General features: G+C 44.9%; 1 protein-coding gene and 1 long non-coding RNA gene across 4 annotated transcripts in view; both read left to right on the top strand.

Annotated features, from left to right (window-relative positions):
• Positions 1-6,198, top strand: part of LOC147797934 (signal recognition particle receptor subunit alpha homolog) — a 28,393-nt gene extending 22,195 nt beyond the window's left edge. The window contains exons 3-6 of one of the 3 annotated variants that reach the window (XR_015426991.1): positions 4,198-4,411; positions 4,713-4,798; positions 5,181-5,357; positions 5,723-6,198. Coding sequence is in view for 1 of the 3 variants with exons in the window: in XM_087142839.1 (XP_086998965.1) it covers positions 4,198-4,411; positions 4,713-4,798; positions 5,181-5,246 (366 nt within the window). In the remaining 2 variants the exon portion in view is untranslated. The other 2 variants (XR_015426990.1, XM_087142839.1) reach the window with 2 other exon arrangements.
• Positions 6,199-7,632: 1,434 nt separating this feature from the next.
• LOC147797933 (uncharacterized) lies at positions 7,633-17,892 on the top strand. The gene is made up of 3 exons (XR_015427011.1): positions 7,633-8,653; positions 9,985-10,082; positions 13,082-17,892. It is a non-coding gene; the product is annotated as an uncharacterized LOC147797933 (long non-coding RNA).
• The last annotated feature ends 2,034 nt before the right edge of the window (positions 17,893-19,926 follow it).

Raw genomic sequence — 19,926 nt, 5'->3', positions numbered from 1 at the left:
CCTGCATCTTCTAGTCAGTGGTCAGAAGATCTTAATTCTCTGTATGACCAGAGCTGTGAGAATTTGCCCCCCAGCAGCAGAAGACATTGCGCGAACTGTTATCCAAACACAAGAACAGCTTTGCCAAGTCCCCGGAGGACTTGGGCAGAACATCAGAAGTGCAACACGCTATTGACACCGGCGATGCTCGCCCCATACGCTTTTGACACTTTAAAGGCCGCATTGACCTGTAATGAAATAATATCTTATCCCAACAATGATGGACCTTTGACACAGATGCCTCTGATACAGGCATCGGGGCAACTCTCTCACAACATCAGTGGTGTGACCAGACGGAACGAGAAGAAGAAAGACTGATAGCATATGCTAGTCCATCCCTGACGAAAACACCACGGCGATACTGTACTACCAGAAGAGAACTTCTCGTTATTGTGACTTTTGTTCAGTACTTCAGGCACTATTTGCTTGGAAGACAGTTCCTGATCCGGACTGATCACAGTGCTCTGAGGTGGATAATGTCCTTCAGGGACTCAGTGGACCAAATGGCCCGATGGCTGGAGATCATAGCCCAGTTTGACTTTAAGATTGAACATCCTGTGGGGAAGAAGCACAGCAATGCAGATGCCCTCTCTAGGGTGCCGTGTGACCACGACGATTGCCCGTTCTATGACGGGACATCCATCCTCACTGACCTGCTGTGTGGTGGTTGTGTCACAAAAAGTAAGTTGTGGTCCGATTTTCATGAAGTCGACGACGTGATCCCCCATCAGCCAGAAAAGTGTACACTACTTCTGCTGAGTACCCTGACTCGTACCCCACACGAGTCACCATCGAATGACGTCACCCCCAAATCAGCCACACCCGTGTCCCTTGTGACAGTCCTCATGCTGATGACAACAGTGGTAACACTCCTACTCAGCTGTGTTCGTAACCTAGGTGAAAGTATTTGACGCTCGTGCAATATGTTCACCGGCGACTGCAAGGAAAGAGTTCTTGACAGCCGTTTTGTAAACACTGCTTCAACTGGAGAAACTCCCTTGCAAGTTAATATGCCCACCATCATTCGGGTTGTACGGCCTTCGAACCAAACTAAACCTGCAACTGAATCCTCTGATCCACATGGCAAAGAGTTGAGCTGTAACGTGCCCTGCATCCTCAGCACGGCTGCCAATGCCGGTTTAAGTGCCGGGCAGCTACTTGCAGAACAATAATTAATCCAACTGGACAGCAAGACGACCAAGATGACGAGGTCACGAGCGCTCGTGCCCCTTTGAGCTCCCCTGTCGGTCCCCACGCCGGAAGGGCTACATCTTGGGTCGGCGGCTTCACCACGGAGGACATTGCTGCACTTAAAGAGCAGATCCGGACCTCAGTTTCATCATTGACTTGATAACACAATCCTCCCAGAGGCCGAGCAGAGACAGAATTTCACATGAAAGTCCAGCCACAAGCACTATGAATTTCAGCACCATGAATTTGCAGTTAATTTGCAGTTTCACTGTGAAATTGTTTTTTCACTGCAACTTCATGGCATTCACATGGTGAAAACACCGTGAAAATAATCCCGGTTGTGACCCCTTGCCGACACCTTGAGGTCAAGTGAAAACACCGTGAAAATGCAGTGAGCCCATCTAGGGGGCCTTCCTCATTAACTTTGCAGTGGGGCTAACCCTTTAAATGCTTTACGGACCCATTATCTGAATCCCTCATAAAAAGTACCATTACCTGTCTTCTTACTGTGGTGGTGACCGGTGTAAATGTACACTGAACACACCAATCACAATGTTCGCATCCTTGCAATGTACATGTAATCCCAGCCAGGTTGTTCATACACTACTTCATGGCCCGTAGCTGAATGAGAACATTGTAGGGACTTCAGCAAAACGACTCCCCACAAATTATGTCACCTCACAGAAACATTTACTTCAATTTTCTGGCATATTTGTGATTTATATTTAATTTGCTTGTATAGAGTTATACTCATGAATATTCTGGAAATTCATAATTCCCATGGCCATTTATGATTACTCATCGACAATAAAACAACAGTCAGCACTGAGTGCACGCTGTTATGCATGGTGTTGGACCAGAAAACACTAGTGCCAAAAAAGAATGTTGAAATTTGGGGGAAGATGCGGACCAGTGAAAATGCTTGCGGACTAGTAAAAAGCCATCACTGCTGGTCCGGCTGGCAAGTGAGAAAAATGTTGCGGGCAAACCCTGTCCATGCACGATGCTGGATTGGACAATGATGTACACGCCGTTGCTATCCTCGCTCGCTCTGATGCTACATTGTCGGCTTTGTTATTCCACCACTTTGTATACAGTTTCACAGTCTTTTGGCAATTCCATAATTCGGTGTGGTAACTTCACCGGTCAATGTTCCTTTTGCCCACAAAAGTTGGAAATATTCATATGTTTTCTGGTATGTGGTCAAGGGGGGTTGTTGTGACATCTAACACCAAGTTTCGTCGAATTTTATGAATCGTGACACATTTTAGGGCTGGAAAAAAAACAAAAACTTGTGTCCTTCCTCCATGGTTCTACATAAGCAAAATGTGCTTATCAACTTTTCAGCTGCATCCGCCAAATTTGAGCCATCATACGTGTATCCATCTTTTCTCACAGCTCAAAAAAGGAAAAATCAATCCTGTCTTTTCTAGGAAAGATAGGATCCTGTCTTCACAAAACAACTGCTTTACGTTCACAACATGTGGAAAGAAAGTTTTGTGGTTTTCACAAGTTCCCTTTGCATTTCGCTATCACGCACGCACGCAATATTGCTTCATGCAAGGTTTCCGCTGGTTCCCGCTGCGCCGTGCTACTGCGAAAAAGGTGTGATGGCAATGCGGCAACCAGTCCATGCATTAAAATAGCATTGTGCAATTCACTGTACACACACACAGAACTCTACGTGGCTGCATGTAGAAAAATGATGTCGCAGGAAGTACAAGTTATGTGTACTTCCCAGAACTTGATTAGTTGGATATATAAAATGTACATATTTTTTGTGTTCACAAATTTAATTTGAGGTTACATATATGTTGCTTGATCGGCCTGAGGTGCAACACGACACGACCTCACTAAAGGTTTCATTGGTGTCCGTGGGAGAGGACGTTAAACTGGCATTGGATGAAATTTCAGGCTATTCATGGTGAGAAAGACAGCAATAGGTGGAAAGGCTTGCTGTAGCACCATGCGAAGGAATATGTAGAAACTGGGAAGGAATATAAGTAAACTGGCATTGTTAGAAAATTATACCAGCCAACATCTACTCAGGTCATTTGCAAGAGTATGAGCCGTATGCACGACTGTCGACCGTGCAATGAACAGTCACGCTGCGCGCTAGCTACGTGTTTACATGTAGCACATAAGCCTCGTACATTAAGCAGGCAATCACAACTGTTCAGGCTGTGGAATTATACCGTGAACTTGAAAGTGCTGCGCCGGTGATTGAAAACACGAGTCATTAAATGTGAGGAAAGTTTAGAAAATGTGGCAGTGTTCCTCAAATGACCACTGCCGGTTGGGCCATTGATTTTGGAGAATGCAGTGGCTCAATGAATTTTTTAGTGGCCCCGTGCCAACAGAGCATCATTAAGATTGAGCGCGCATGAGGCATGAGTGTCAAGGGCTGACGCGACAGTGGATCTTGCTAGAGTACGGTCCCGTTGAATTCGTGATGAGCCCCTGTTTAGGTCTTTAGTTTACACTCCAGACCTAAACGGGTATGAACTAGCCAATGGTACTAGCGAGAGTTGTAGCGGCGCATCACTGCTATGTCCGAACCGATTGCTGGGCGAGACACCCCCGTGTCCCTCGCCACCCTTGTCTTGCTAACTAGTCCCCGTCTCTACGCTGAGCCAATGGTACATGTACATAGTGCGGTGACTTTGGCAGTTAATTTCACTATACCGTACGACCGATGTACCGAACATTTAGCCTGGACCCCATTGCGTGCGTTCCAGCGGTGTTCCACTGTATGTGATTTATTGACAAAAACCAGCAGGAAATCACTTGATGTAAAAACTAGTTGACCAATTTTAAAATTGAAAACTCTACAGGTGGCCATCTTGGAAAAACGTAAAATATGAATGATATCAAGCTTTTATTGGTGAAGGTCACAGTTTATGGAGGTAAATATTCAGTGAACTTTGTGAGCAATTGATATTAAGAAGCACTATTCATTTTTCTCAGATATGTTTCTGGTTAGTGGAGAATGGCTTCGCTGTGCTGATTGTGGCCTGTGATACATTTCAAGCTGGTGCCGTCGAACAACTGCACACCCACACTAGACACCTGAATGCGCTGCATCCAGCAGAGAAACATGGAGGGCGCTCTCTGGTCCAGCTGTATGAGAAAGGTTATGGAAAGGATGCAGCTGGTATTGCCATGGAAGCCATTAAGTATGGTCCGTGATATCTCATTGGCTGAAAAAATATGGTACTTCATTTTTGATTGAACATGAAGCGATGTGACTGCGTTTACAGATGATGTCATATTATTGGGCGGTGTATTAGTTTACAAAGCTTACTTACTTTTTTTATTTTTTCTAATTATTGATGGAGAATGACATACCTGTACTGAGTCTCTTTTAAGATTGGCTTTGGAAATTCAAATGAGCAGGCCTACACTGCCCTCTATTGATCATACACAGACCCATTAGAGTGAGTCATGGTGTAACAGGGTAAATAATTTTTGTTTGCTCACAGCTCGGGATTGTCACTTTGACATTTTGTTGATTAAAACAGCTGGGTGGATGCAAGACAATGAGCCACTCATGAGAGCTCTATCCAAGGTGAGCCATCCTCTATATTGTCAAGGTTTCCTATCAAGCTACATTAATACAACTAAAGAGAGGCTGCACTGGCAAATCTTGGCTTTTGAATTGGTATGTACCAAAGAGAGGCTGCACTGGCAAGCTTTGGCTCCTTGAATTGGTATGTACCAAAGAGAGACTGCCTTGGCTCCTTGAATTGGTATGAACCAAAGAGAGGCTGCACTGGCAAGCCTTGGCTCCTTGAATTGGTTTGTAACAAAGTAAGGCTGCACAAGCAAGCCATTACAATAAACAATCTATTTAGGTACAACATTAAAGAGAATGTAAAGCCCAGCTGTGATTTCAGTGTAGGAGTCCTTTGTTAATAGTTTTCATGTTTACCTTTCTTCTCCTCAAACAGCTCATCAAGATCAACCAGCCAGATCTCGTTCTGTTTGTGGGAGAGGCCTTGGTTGTAACGAAGTAGTGGACCAATTGACTAAGTTCAGCCTCGCAGCTGACGACTCAGACATGAACCAGCCCCAACCGATTGATGGCATTGTGATCACCAAATTTGACACCATCAACAATAAGGTAGGTAGCTGTGAGCTACGACATTGTTACAGAGCAGAGGGACTGGGTACCTGACTGATGCTGTCGGGAACCAGACTCCAATTATGAGATCATCTACCAACAGTGCAGATCTCTTAAATTTCATGACGTGTTTGCTGCAAATTTGTTGTCCATGAAACCCGAAACTTTAGAGATCAAATTTGTTGTCCATGAAACCTGAAACTTTAGAGATCAAAGATGTTTTGTCTAGGCCCCCCCCCGCCATAAGAAATTGCACCCTCTAAGCTGTAAACAGACCATTGCATGGAAAGGTATTGTGCGACTTACATCACCTTTTTCTGAAATGAGTCACATATTTTGTGATGGTCATCCCTTCGCTTCTCCCTGCAGGTTGGTGCCGCTATCTCAGTGACCTACACCACTGGTCAGCCCACGGTATTTGTTGGTACCGGTCAGACATAAGCTGAACGTCAAGGCTGTGGTCAAGGCTCTACTGAAAAACTAAGATGTGCGGAGCGACGGTGATTCAACATTGTTACAATAGCAATGAAATGGAATTGTGATCATCCATTACAACAAGAATGTAATATGTTAATTTTGATTTGTCAGGAGAATGACAGGCAACTTACTAATGATTTGTCACAGAACTATGTTTCATTTAAAAATTTGTTGAATCTTGACCTAAAACTGCCAAACGTTTTGGACATTTCAAACAATAACAATTAACAATTTTGCTTTCTGCAGTGGAAAAGGCCATCGTTTTTGTAATTTCAAAACCTGACCCACTTTGTTCAGTCTGTCTGCATTTTTTTGCTTGGAATTTCAACAAATAAAAAATAAAATGCTTGGAAGATTTGAGCTATCAAGAGTGGACTTCAGACACTATCGTTTGCCAATTTCTCTCTGAAATTAAAGCCAAAACACAGACATAGTCAGTATTCAGATTGAAGACACAAAGACAAAAGAGTTTGTTTAATACCAACGCAAGGAATACTGTTTGATCATTGATGGCTCTTGAGTATAGGATGCTGAGATCTGTTCAGAGAAAAGTGGGAAATTTCAGTGTTACATTTAAAACATTCACTTATATTACAAATCACTAATTTATCAGAAGAAATATAAATCTGTGTTTTAAAAAAAAAATTAGACTTGATCGTTGCATTCTGAATTCTCTCTGGATGTTCAGTTTATTCTTTCCGTCATGCAATTTTGGAAAATCCTCAACTTGATGAGCGTCGACAAAGGTGATATTGTTACGTTTAAGTTGTTATCTTGCTGGTAATTTCTTTTCTCTGTCCTCCTAATGTTTGTGAGTTTGATGTAACTTTCTTCAAACTCATATTTGTTCTTTCCTTTGTGAGTCATTGAAGGGTGAGGGTTGTGCAGAAGGAAGCCAAAGGCATTGTTAAATGGTTGACATGTAAAAAACTGAGGTTTGGTTTGCCCTGGAGCATTGGAGGGTGCTATGACGAGGGTATTGAAAATGTGGTGGAGATAATATGATGTTGTTGATATCAAGTGTTTCTCATATCTAAACATTTAATATGTCATGACCAGAATAGAGATTGATTTGACTCGATCAGTATTAATTGACTTCTGAATAATGCTAAGATAGTTTAAGTTGAATTGCAAATTTTTTTTATTTTTCAGGTCGAGTCTGAGCGGCCTGTTCTTGACGCGTGTTTCTTTTCTCGCGTTCAAATGGCGGGAACACGACTTAAGAACACTATTTCCAGAACAGGATCATGCACCACCTCCTCGTCAGGGTTTTGCAGGAACACACAGGAAAACTCGTGAGATTTTGATTTTTGAACAGCCGTGAAAAATATCGAGATGGCTCACAAAACCAGAGACAATGGGAAATTTTACAAAATTAACAATAATCATTTTCCATAGCAAAGAAATGAATGTTCCTTTTAAAATAGAAAAGAATTCAGCCCACTGGCAGCTTTCCAAAGGCTGAGTTCGGGCAGCTTGTTCTCACATGTTCGGAAACAGCTCGATTTGATGTTTGTGGGTCGGCGGTTCGAATGCTTGGAACGTACAACCGGTTATCGCTACTAGTAACTTGCATGCAACATGGCGGCGTCCTTGTAGATTCTTCGAGAGCTAATGTTTAAGCTAACTTCTGTTCCATTCAAAAAATCATATCTGTCGTTGAAAATTATTGATGTTTATTGTGCAAAACTTTCCATTGTCTCCAGTTTTGTAAGCCATCTCGACAGTTTTGCAGCTTTTCAAAAATCAAATCTCACAAGTTTTCCAGCGTGTTCGTGTAAAACGCTAACAAGGAGGTGGTGTGTGAACTTATTCCGAGAACAGTGTTCTTGTGTCATGTTTCGGCTGTTCGAGCGCGAGAACGCGAAACCCTTTTCAAGAATAGGCTGCCCGAACTCGACGCGAAATGTATCCTGATTTGGTAAAGTCGTGGGGGCGCTGTTTCTCAGAAATTGTCATTGTTACTAACCTCAGTTAACTCAACAGAGGGCGCCATTCAAATTTTTCCTATACGATTGTGTTCAATAGAGGTTATGCTTCTCTTGTCAATAGACATGGCATACTTTCCTCACTTTTGAGTGCTGAATTGTTTTATAAAATCGTTTTGTCATTCGCATTGGCTGCAACGCCGGCTTTGCATGTGTTTTCCTGTTTTGACGTGAATATAGTTTTCTGATCCTCTGTACTGATTTTCATGGGTCACAAAGTCTGGTAACCAAGCAGTGTGACCGTCAAGAATTTGGACTTTGCCATTCCTCTAGGAAGTTTCCCTGGAGGTCCTATTGAGGGTGCTATAATCATAAAAGTTTGCCTTTCTGGATGAAGTCGTGAGGGCGCTGTTGCTTACAAATGGCGTTGGTCAACTTTCTTTTCAACAGAGGGCGCTATTTTTCTTTGCTGGATATTGTTCACTAGAGGGCGCTACTCGTCAATTGGAGGTCGCTAATTATTTATTGAACAGAGGGCGCTATAATATTTTGAATAGAATGCCCTAAATATTAAATCAATAGAGGGCGCTAAGGTATTTTTCAATAGAGGGCGCCATGTAATTATTCATTAGAGGGCGCTATAATATTTTTCGATAGAGGGCGCTAAATATTGATTCAACAGAGGGCGCTATAATATCTTTCAATAGAGGGCGCTAAATATTGATTCAACAGAGGGCGGTAAAATTTTTTCAAAAGAAGGCGCTAAATATTTAAAGGTTTTTTAACTTCCTGTTTTCAATAAGGGTGTTATTATTGGCAATTTGTTGGCGCGATCCACGTACGTTTACGGCTTACATTTAACTGGTCGACATCGACATATGTGTGGCAACATGAGGTAAGCGTTCTTTGTCTGAATCTAAATTTTGCAGGCCCGTAAACGTGGACTAATTCATGATAACAAACCCAAAAGGATTCGTACATGTTTGTAATCATGGTAATGACGTAAGGTTAGTAATACTAGGCAGGGCTGACATGTACATGTGTGACATGTTATGTACATGTTTTTGTAAATAGGCCTATGTTGATCACTTTATCATGTTTATGAAACGTTTGCATGCCATGATGATGATGATGGTGAACTTAGGCATGTTGTTAAGGCTATGCCTAATACACGTAACTGATTATAGCCAATTAAGGCCCCACTCATGTCCTTATGGTAACGGACCAAGGCCCAAGTTATTCCCACATCACAACTGCGACAGTGTGCATGAGTGGCATGATTATCTTGTAAAATCAAACATTTTCATTGTCATTGGTTGTAAATCATGTACATGTACACGTAAGCATGGTAAGTGGTTGCACTGGCAGCAATCACAAACACGTACTGAGTGACAAATGTATACAAACTGCTTTTGTGCTGATTGTTTGTTGGATTATAATTTGTAATTAATGCCGATTGTCATCAACTATTTTGGGCCATGTGTTGCAAATTCAACGAAGTTGCTGACTGAATTGGACTCTATAAATCACCTTTTTAATATTTGGACATGGTCGGGCAGTTGTAGAGTCCAAGTACCATCCATATACATGTACTTTTGCTTCCATTAATTCATTTCACCCAAAATGTAGCTCATGTGCCGTCGTACCCCGAATCAAAATCCTCCGAATTCACCTCCAAAATGGTCCTGAAACTGTCTAATGCACCCAGCCCAGGACTAAGCGAGAATTGGAGATTCCAATAAATTTGGTAACTGTTTACTCACATGTAGAAAGAAAAGAGAAATTCCCCTTGGAATTGGAAATACTCTTGTCTTTTTCTCTTGTCATTCTTTATTTAGTGATTCAAACGGTATGTTAATTAATGTATCTAAAGATAACATCATGACCAAAGACGGTCGCGATGCACTGGCCATGTGCCGAGCTAGCCGACAATTCATAAAGCAATGTCGGCGTGCGCATTCCTTAGCAGCGCAACGTCCGCTTTAGTCCTCAATGTGTTTGTCCGCTGAGGAATGACAAGAGTCATTTCACAGAGAAAGGAAGAAGTTTAAAAAATCCAAGCAATTGAAAGACGGATGAAAAAATGAAGGAAATGGAAGTCTATCCCTTCTTTTGGTTTTGGTATCATTTCTTTAATGAAGTCACTGATCTGTTCTCGTTGCTGAAGTCAACTCCCAGAGTCAGTAATCACAATTGGTTTTGTTCCTCATGTTTGTTCTTCTATAGAAGCAAGCGTAGGAGAGAGTCAAGTTCCAATGAGGACTGTAGTCATGGCGACTCTGACAGTGATGAGGAACAAGAACAGTGGATGGACACAACAGCAGGTAGAAACCTTGTCACTTTTCAGTCATGTTTGTCGAGAAATAAGTTTTTGCAGTTACATTTGTCCGTGGCACTTAAGCTCTGAGGTGCTTTTGATAGTAAGATCCGTCAATATATTGATAATATCCAGTGTATCGATTTTGCTTTGATATCCTCATGAATGAAAAAAATGAAGCTACGTGTAAAGTGATAGTTGTTACTGACAGAATCTGCGCAGCCAGGAAGCAATGAAGCTAGCTGCTCAAATAGTGAATTGGCCGGAGAATGCATTTGAATATTGAAGCAATGAAGCTAGCTGCTCAGATAGCGAATTGGCCAGGAAATGCATTTGAATATTTATGCAATGAAGCTAGCTGCTCAGATAGGGGATTGGCCGGAGAATGCATTTGAATATTGAAGCAATGAAGCTACATGTACATGTAGCTGCTCAGATAGCGAATTGGCCAGGAAATGCATTTGAATATTCTGACCGCAGGTCGTTGCTGTTGTCATGGTTGTCAGGTGCTCGTTTATTTGGGGAAGATTGAAAAAGCTCACAAAACCAGCGAATTTGTTGCATGCTGCATGGTTAGGACCAATTGGTAGGGACCTACATGTAAGCTGCCTAACCACAAATGGTGTTCAGTATTATGCGATTGGTTTTGAGCTTGAAAACATATGTCAATAAAAATTGATATATTGATATTATCGATATCAGGCCGCTGATATACATGTACATGTACGTATGTACCAATATTGGTAATTTTCTATAATCAATGGAGCTTATTTGATAGAAGAGCACACTTCAAGAAATCCCCACTCACGTACTAGGTCGAGTTTGGGCGGCCTGTTCTTGACACGGGTTTCATGTTCTCGAGCTCGAATGGAGAGAACATGACCCAAGAACATTGTTCTCTGAAAAAGATAACACACCACCTCCTCATCACAAAAACACACAGGAAAACTCGTGAAATTTTGAGTTTTGAACAGCTGCAAAAAATAGCAAAATGGCTTACATGTACATACATGTACATGTACAAAGCCGCAGACAATGAGAAATTTTGCAAGATTAACATTAACCCTAGCCCCCTAGGCCCTTTTTGCTAGTGACCCTCCTCAATCCTCCAATTTCGGGGTGAAAAAAAATTGGATTATCCCTCAATCCACTAACTACATGTATATGTGCATTTACCAGCTCAAACCAGTTGTATATTCCCAGTGTTCGAGCAACTGACCCATGAACAACATATCGAGCTGTTCACGAACATGTACGAGAACAAGCTGTGCGAAGTCAGCCTTCATATCCAGTTCTGTGATGTTTAAAGTACAGAAACATGTAAAAGTAGTCCTTGGTACAATGTACCTTCATTTGTTTGTACATGCAGGGTTTGCCCTTAACTTTTTTTCTTACTTGCCAGCTGGACCAGCAGTGATGGCTTTTTACTAGTCCGCAAGCATTTTCACTGGTCCGCGTCTTCCCCCAAATTTCAACATTCTTTTTTGGCACAAGTGTTTTCTGGTCCAACATCATGCATAACAGTGTGCACTTGGTGCTGACTGTTGTTTAATTGCTGATGAGTAATCATAAATGGCCGTGGGAATCAGAATTTCCAGAATATTCATGAGTATAACTCTACTCAAGCAAATTAAACACACGAAGTGGTTACCTGCTGAAAATTGTTTGTTTAATTCACAATCCAAGAGACAGAAAAAAAAATCATCATGAACAGTTTATGTACATGTATGTTTTATGCAGTATTCACATGTACACGCACATATGTACATGTGCTGTTCGGTCCCTGTACATGTACTGTGTCCAGTACCTGTGGGGTGCATTCCACCAAATGGTTGTATTTTTCTGTGTGGGCTCATTAATATTTGGTGATCCCACAGGGTTTTTACAATAAGACATGCTATAATCAGGAGGGATCATAGAAATATTTCTATAAATCCCAAATTTGGGATTGATAATTTCCAGCTCAGGGTATTTCTTTCAAAAGTGGCAGGTGGCTAAATTCAAGAGCTGAGTGCAAAGTTTTACTACTATTTTGGAGGTCTCTTTGGGGAAAGGCAAATAAAAATAATTTTCGTGCCTAACCCTTTTTTCCAAGAGTCAACAGGCAGCGCTATTTCGGTCTGATTTTGAAATGTTTTTTACGGATGCGTCTTTGGTGTAGTGCAACCTGTAGGGCGAAAATCAAACATGAAATCACAATCGTGACATCGCTGGTGTCACAACTACCAATGACCAATCAGAAAAATCAGTAATGCGTATACACACACTGACACTCGGCACGTCGTACGCGTGGGATGCATATTCATGACTTACATGTACATGTACCTCTAGGATGCAATACATGAAAGTACATGCTGATTTAGATTTTGTATGCAGAATCAACGTCAAGTCATGGGGTTGTCAAGACGTACTGGCCACACGCGGCACATCATACACGCAACAGCACCGCAAAGGCGTTGCGGAACAGAAGTTTCAGTTTCATAGACTGCAGCATTACTTCTGCTGGGCTGGTACCAGGGACCGAACTATTCTTGGTTGCAAAAGGTTCTATTTGATTTGGTTCAAAAACCAGCAGCAGCTAGAGGACATGCATCATAATCAACTATTTTGCTGTTTATTTCAGAATATTGTGTACTAGACTGCCGGACTACCCAGACGAGGGCTTTCGCTGGACCGCCGCGGTTTTTACTCTATTTGGCTAGAGACCAGCATTAAGGTCAAACCATACATGGGCCAACTGGCTTAAAATAGACCATGTCTGAATCAACTGGCTTAGGCTGACAGTCATACATATCAAGTCTGTAATGAGTGAAGCCACTCACCTGTTGCTTTACCTGTAGTTGTCACACTTCTAGCCTCAGCCATACCTGTTGGACATTGACTTTAAGCCCAAAGCTCTAAAGTGGCCTGTTCAAAAAGTACAACATTTTGTTGTACTTTCCCGAGGACATATATTTGCCAATGCAGCCGGATCATAATGCCACTTCCTTTTCTTATCTTTACCAGGTGTTGAAGGCAGATGACAGCCTGGTTGGTCCCCTGCCTGTTGGCTCACCTTTTGGCATCACTGCCCTGATAGAGTGAAGTGATAGCAGTGTGGTTGGTTCCCTGCCGTTGGGCTCATTTTCTGACATCACTGGCCTGATAGAGTGAGGTGATAGCAGCATGGTTGGTCCTTTGCCTTTGAGCTCATCTCCCTGGCATCACTGTCCTGATAGAGTATGGCAAGAGCAGCATGGTTGGTCCTTGGCTTGTAGGCTCATCTTCTGACATCACTGTCCTGATAGAGTAAGGCAAGAGCAGCATGGGTGGTCCTTGGCTTGTGGGCTCATCTTCTGGCATCACTGCCCTGATAGAGTAAGGTGATAACAGTGTGGTTGGTCCCTTGCCTGTGGACTCATTTTCTGACATCAGTGGCCTGATAGAGTAAGGCGAGAGCAGCATGGTTGGTCCTTGTTTTGTGGGCTCATCTTTTGACATAATTGTCCTGTAGAGGAAGGTCATAGCAGCGTGGTTGGTCCCCTGCCTCTGGGCTTATCTTCTGGCATCACTGCCCTGCTAGAGTAAGGTGATAGTAGTGCGGTTAATCCTCTGCCTGTCGGCTCATCTTCTGACATCACTCTCCTGATAGAGTAAGGCAGTAGCATTGTGGTTGGTCCCCTGCCTGTAGGCTCGTCTTCTGGAATAACTGCCCTGATAGAGTAAGGTGATAGCAGTGTGGGTGGTACCCTGCCTGTGGGCTCATCTTCTGACACAGTTGTTCTCACAGAGTAAGGTGATAGCAGTGTGGTTGGTCCCCCGCCTGTGGGCTGATCTTCTGGCATCACTGCCCTGATAGAGTGAGGTGATAGCAGTGTGGTTGGTTCCCTGCCGTTGGGCTCATTTTCTGACATCACTGGCCTGATAGAGTGAGGTGATAGCAGCATGGTTGGTCCTTTGCCTTTGAGCTCATCTCCCTGGCATCACTGTCCTGATAGAGTATGGCAAGAGCAGCATGGTTGGTCCTTGGCTTGTAGGCTCATCTTCTGACATCACTGTCCTGATAGAGTAAGGCAAGAGCAGCATGGGTGGTCCTTGGCTTGTGGGCTCATCTTCTGGCATCACTGCCCTGATAGAGTAAGGTGATAACAGTGTGGTTGGTCCCTTGCCTGTGGACTCATTTTCTGACATCAGTGGCCTGATAGAGTAAGGCGAGAGCAGCATGGTTGGTCCTTGTTTTGTGGGCTCATCTTTTGACATAATTGTCCTGTAGAGGAAGGTCATAGCAGCGTGGTTGGTCCCCTGCCTCTGGGCTTATCTTCTGGCATCACTGCCCTGCTAGAGTAAGGTGATAGTAGTGCGGTTAATCCTCTGCCTGTGGGCTCATCTTCGGACATCACTCTCCTGATAGAGTAAGGCAGTAGCATTGTGGTTGGTCCCCTGCCTGTAGGCTCGTCTTCTGACATCATTGCCCTGATAGAGTGAGGTGATAGCAGCTTGGTAGGTCCTCTTCCTGTGAGCTCATCTCCTGGCATCACTGTCCTAATAGTGTGAAGCAAGAGCAGCATGGTTGGTCCTTGGCTTGTGGGCTCATCTTCTGACATCCCTGTTCTGATAGAGTAAGGCGAGAGCAGCATGGTTGGTCCTTGGCTTGTGGGCTCATCTTCTGACATCACTGTCCTGATAGAGTAAGGCGAGAGCAGCTCGGGTTGTCCTTGGCTTGTGGGCTCATCTTCTGACATCATTGTTCTAATAGAGTAAGGTCATAGCAGCATGGTTGGTCCCTGGCTTGTTGGCTCCTCTTCTGACATCATTGTTCTGATAGAGTAAGGTGATAGCAGTGTGGTTGGTTCCCAGCCTTTGGGCTCATTTTCTGTCATCACTGTCCTGATAGAGTGAGGTGATAGCAGCTTGGCTAGTCCTTTTCCTGTGAGCTCATCTCCTGGCATCACTGTCCTGATAGTGTGAGGCAAGAGCAGCATGGGTGGTCCTTGGCTTGTGGGCTCATCTAATGACATTATTGTTGTGATAAAGTAAGTTGATAGCAGTGTGGTTTGTCCCCTGACTTTGGGCTCATTTCCTGACATCACTGGCCTGATAGAATGAGGTGATAGCAGCATGGTTGGTCCTTTGCCTTTGAGCTCATCTCCTGGCATCACTGTCCTGATAGGGTATGGCGAGAGCAGCATGGGTGGTCCTTGGCTTGTGGGCTCATCTTCTGACATCATTGTCCTGATAAAGTGAGGCGAGAGCAGCATGGTTGGTCCTTGTTTTGTGGGCTCATCTTTTGACATCATTGTCCTGATAGAGGAAGGTCATAGCAGCGTGGTTGGTCCCCTGCCTCTGGGCTTATCTTCTTGCATCACTGCCCTGCTAGAGTAAGGTGATAGTAGTGCGGTTAATCCTCTGCCTGTGGGCTCATCTTCTGACATCACTCTCCTGATAGAGTAAGGCAGTAGCATTGTGGTTGGTCCCCTGCCTGTAGGCTCGTCTTCTGGAATAACTGCCCTGATAGAGTAAGGTGATAGCAGTGTGGGTGGTACCCTGCCTGTGGGCTCATCTTCTGACACAGTTGTTCTCACAGAGTAAGGTGATAGCAGTGTGGTTGGTCCCCCGCCTGTGGGCTGATCTTCTGGCATCACTGCCCTGATAGAGTGAGGTGATAACAGTGTGGTTGGTCCCCTGCCTGTGGGCTCATCCTCAGGCATCACTGCCTTGATAGAGTGAGGTGATAGCAGCTTGGTTGGTCCTTTACCTGTGGGCTCATCTCCTGGCATCACTGTCCTGATAGAGTAAGGCGAGAGGAGCAGTGTGGTTCCCTGCCTTTGGGCTCATCTTCTGACATCACTGCCTTGATAGAGTGAGGTGAAAGCAGCATGGTTGGTCCTTGGCTTGTGGGCTCATCTTCTGACGTTATTGTTGTGATAAAGTAAGTTGATAGCAGTGTGGTTTGTCCCCTGCCTGTGGACTCATCATTTGGCATGACTGCCCTGATAGAGTAAGGTGATAGCAGTGTGGTTGGTTCCCTGCCTTTGGGCTCATTTTCTGACATCACTGGCCTGATAGAGTAAGGCGAGAGCAGCATGGGTGGTCCTTGGCTTGTGGGCTCATCTTCTGACATCACTGCCCTGATAGAGTAAGGTGATAACACTGTGGTTGGTCCCCTGCCTGTGGGCTCATCTTCTGGAATAACTGCCCTGATTGAGTAAGGTGATAGCAGTGTGGGTGGTACCCTGCCTGTGGGCTCATCGTCTGACATAATTGTTCTCACAGAGTAAGGTGATAGCAGTGTGGTTGGTCCCCCGCCTGTGGACTGATCTTCTGGCATCATTGTCCTGATAGAGTACGTTGGCAGCAATGTGGTTGGTTCCCTGCCTGTGGGCTCATCTTCTGACATCACTGCCTTGATAGAGTGAGGTGATAGCAGCTTGACAGGTCTTTTACCTAAGAGCGCATCTCCTGGTATCACTGTCCTGATAGAGTAAGGTGAGAGGAGCATGGTTGGTCCTTGGCTAGTGGGCTCATCTTCTGACATCACTGTCCTGATAGAGTAAGGCGAGAGCAGCATGGGTGGTCCTTGGCTTGTGGGCTTATCTTCTGACATCATTGTCCTGATAAAGTGAGGCGAGAGCAGCATGGTTGGTTCTTGTTTTGTGGGCTCATCTTTTGACATCATTGTTCTGACAAAGGAAGGTCATAGCAGCGTGGTTGGTCCCCTGCCTCTGGGCTTATCTTCTGGCATCACTGCCCTGTTAGAGTAAGGTGATAGTAGTGCGGTTAATCCTCTGCCTGTGGGCTCATCTTCTGACATCACTCTCCTGATAGAGTAAGGCAGTAGCATTGTTGTTGGTCCCCTGCCTGTGGACTCATTTTCTGACATCATTGCCCTGATAGAGTGAGTTGATAGCAGCTTGGTAGGTCCTCTTCCTGTGAGCTCATCTCCTAGCATCACTGTCCTAATAGTGTGAAGCAAGAGCAGCATGGTTGGTCCTTGGCTTGTGGGCTCATCTTCTGACATCCCTGTCCTGATAGAGTAAGGCGAGAGCAGCATGGTTGGTCCTTGGCTTGTGGGCTCATCTTCTGACATCACTGTCCTGATAGAGTAAGGCGAGAGCAGCTCGGGTTGTCCTTGGCTTGTGGGCTCATCTTCTGACATCATTGTTCTAATAGAGTAAGGTCATAGCAGCATGGTTGGTCCCTGGCTTGTTGGCTCCTCTTCTGACATCATTGTTCTGATAGAGTAAGGTGATAGCAGTGTGGTTGGTTCCCAGCCTTTGGGCTCATTTTCTGTCATCACTGCCTTGATAGAGTGAGGTGATAGCAGCTTGGCTAGTCCTTTTCCTGTGAGCTCATCTCCTGGCATCACTGTCCTGATAGTGTGAGGCAAGAGCAGCATGGATGGTCCTTGGCTTGTGGGCTCATCTAATAACATTATTGTTGTGATAAAGTAAGTTGATAGCAGTGTGGTTTGTCCCCTGACTTTGGGCTCATTTCCTGACATCACTGGCCTGATAGAATGAGGTGATAGCAGCATGGTTGGTCCTTTGCCTTTGAGCTCATCTCCTGGCATCACTGTCCTGATAGGGTATGGCGAGAGCAGCATGGGTGGTCCTTGGCTTGTGGGCTCATCTTCTGACATCATTGTCCTGATAAAGTGAGGCGAGAGCAGCATGGTTGGTCCTTGTTTTGTGGGCTCATCTTTTGACATCATTGTCCTGATAGAGGAAGGTCATAGCAGCGTGGTTGGTCCCCTGCCTCTGGGCTTATCTTCTTGCATCACTGCCCTGCTAGAGTAAGGTGATAGTAGTGCGGTTAATCCTCTGCCTGTGGGCTCATCTTCTGACGTTATTGTTGTGATAAAGTAAGTTGATAGCAGTGTGGTTTGTCCCCTGCCTGTGGACTCATCATTTGGCATGACTGCCCTGATAGAGTAAGGTGATAGCAGTGTGGTTGGTTCCCTGCCTTTGGGCTCATTTTCTGACATCACTGGCCTGATAGAGTAAGGCGAGAGCAGCATGGGTGGTCCTTGGCTTGTGGGCTCATCTTCTGACATCACTGCCCTGATAGAGTAAGGTGATAACACTGTGGTTGGTCCCCTGCCTGTGGGCTTATCTTCTGGAATAACTGCCCTGATAGAGTAAGGTGATAGCAGTGTGGGTGGTACCCTGCCTGTGGGCTCATCGTCTGACATAATTGTTCTCACAGAGTAAGGTGATAGCAGTGTGGTTGGTCCCCCGCCTGTGGACTGATCTTCTGGCATCATTGTCCTGATAGAGTACGTTGGTAGCAATGTGGTTGGTTCCCTGCCTGTGGGCTCATCTTCTGACATCACTGCCTTGATAGAGTGAGGTGATAGCAGCTTGACAGGTCTTTTACCTAAGAGCGCATCTCCTGGTATCACTGTCCTGATAGAGTAAGGCGAGAGCAGCATGGGTGGTCCTTGGCTTGTGGGCTTATCTTCTGACATCATTGTCCTGATAAAGTGAGGCGAGAGCAGCATGGTTGGTTCTTGTTTTGTGGGCTCATCTTTTGACATCATTGTTCTGACAAAGGAAGGTCATAGCAGCGTGGTTGGTCCCCTGTCTCTGGGCTTATCTTCTGGCATCACTGCCCTGTTAGAGTAAGGTGATAGTAGTGCGGTTAATCCTCTGCCTGTGGGCTCATCTTCTGACATCACTCTCCTGATAGAGTAAGGCAGTAGCATTGTGGTTGGTCCCCTGCCTGTGGACTCATTTTCTGACATCAGTGGCCTGATAGAGTAAGGCGAGAGCAGCATGGTTGGTCCTTGTTTTGTGGGCTCATCTTTTGACATCATTGTCCTGTAGAGGAAGGTCATAGCAGCGTGGTTGGTCCCCTGCCTCTGGGCTTATCTTCTGGCATCACTGCCCTGCTAGAGTAAGGTGATAGTAGTGCGGTTAATCCTCTGCCTGTGGGCTCATCTTCGGACATCACTCTCCTGATAGAGTAAGGCAGTAGCATTGTGGTTGGTCCCCTGCCTGTAGGCTCGTCTTCTGACATCATTGCCCTGATAGAGTGAGGTTAAAGCAGCATGGTTGGTCCTTTGCCTGTGAGCTCATCTCCTGGCATCACTGTCCTGATAGGGTATGGCGAGAGCAGCATGGTTGGTCCTTGGCTTGTGGGCTCATCTTCTGACATCATTGTCCTGATAGAGTAAGGCGAGAGCAGCTCGGGTTGTCCTTGGCTTGTGGGCTCATCTTCTGACATCATTGTTCTAATAGAGTAAGGTCATAGCAGCATGGTTGGTCCCTGGCTTGTTGGCTCCTCTTCTGACATCATTGTTCTGATAGAGTAAGGTGATAGCAGTGTGGTTGGTTCTCAGCCTTTGGGCTCATTTTCTGTCATCACTGCCTTGATAGAGTGAGGTGATAGCAGCTTGGCTAGTCCTTTTCCTGTGAGCTCATCTCCTGGCATCACTGTCCTGATAGTGTGAGGCAAGAGCAGCATGGGTGGTCCTTGGCTTGTGGGCTCATCTAATGACATTATTGTTGTGATAAAGTAAGTTGATAGCAGTGTGGTTTGTCCCCTGACTTTGGGCTCATTTCCTGACATCACTGGCCTGATAGAATGAGGTGATAGCAGCATGGTTGGTCCTTTGCCTTTGAGCTCATCTCCTGGCATCACTGTCCTGATAGGGTATGGCGAGAGCAGCATGGGTGGTCCTTGGCTTGTGGGCTCATCTTCTGACATCATTGTCCTGATAAAGTGAGGCGAGAGCAGCATGGTTGGTCCTTGTTTTGTGGGCTCATCCTTTGACATCATTGTCTGCACTGTCCTGATAGAGTAAGGCGAGAGGAGCAGTGTGGTTCCCTGCCTTTGGGCTCATCTTCTGACATCACTGCCTTGATAGAGTG

This window comes from Acanthaster planci, linkage group LG10 (genome assembly GCF_054643075.1).
Source record: "Acanthaster planci isolate LZ-2023a linkage group LG10, COTS_SCS, whole genome shotgun sequence".
NCBI lineage: Eukaryota > Metazoa > Echinodermata > Asteroidea > Valvatida > Acanthasteridae > Acanthaster > Acanthaster planci.
This window is presented reverse-complemented; position numbering and strand designations above follow the sequence as displayed.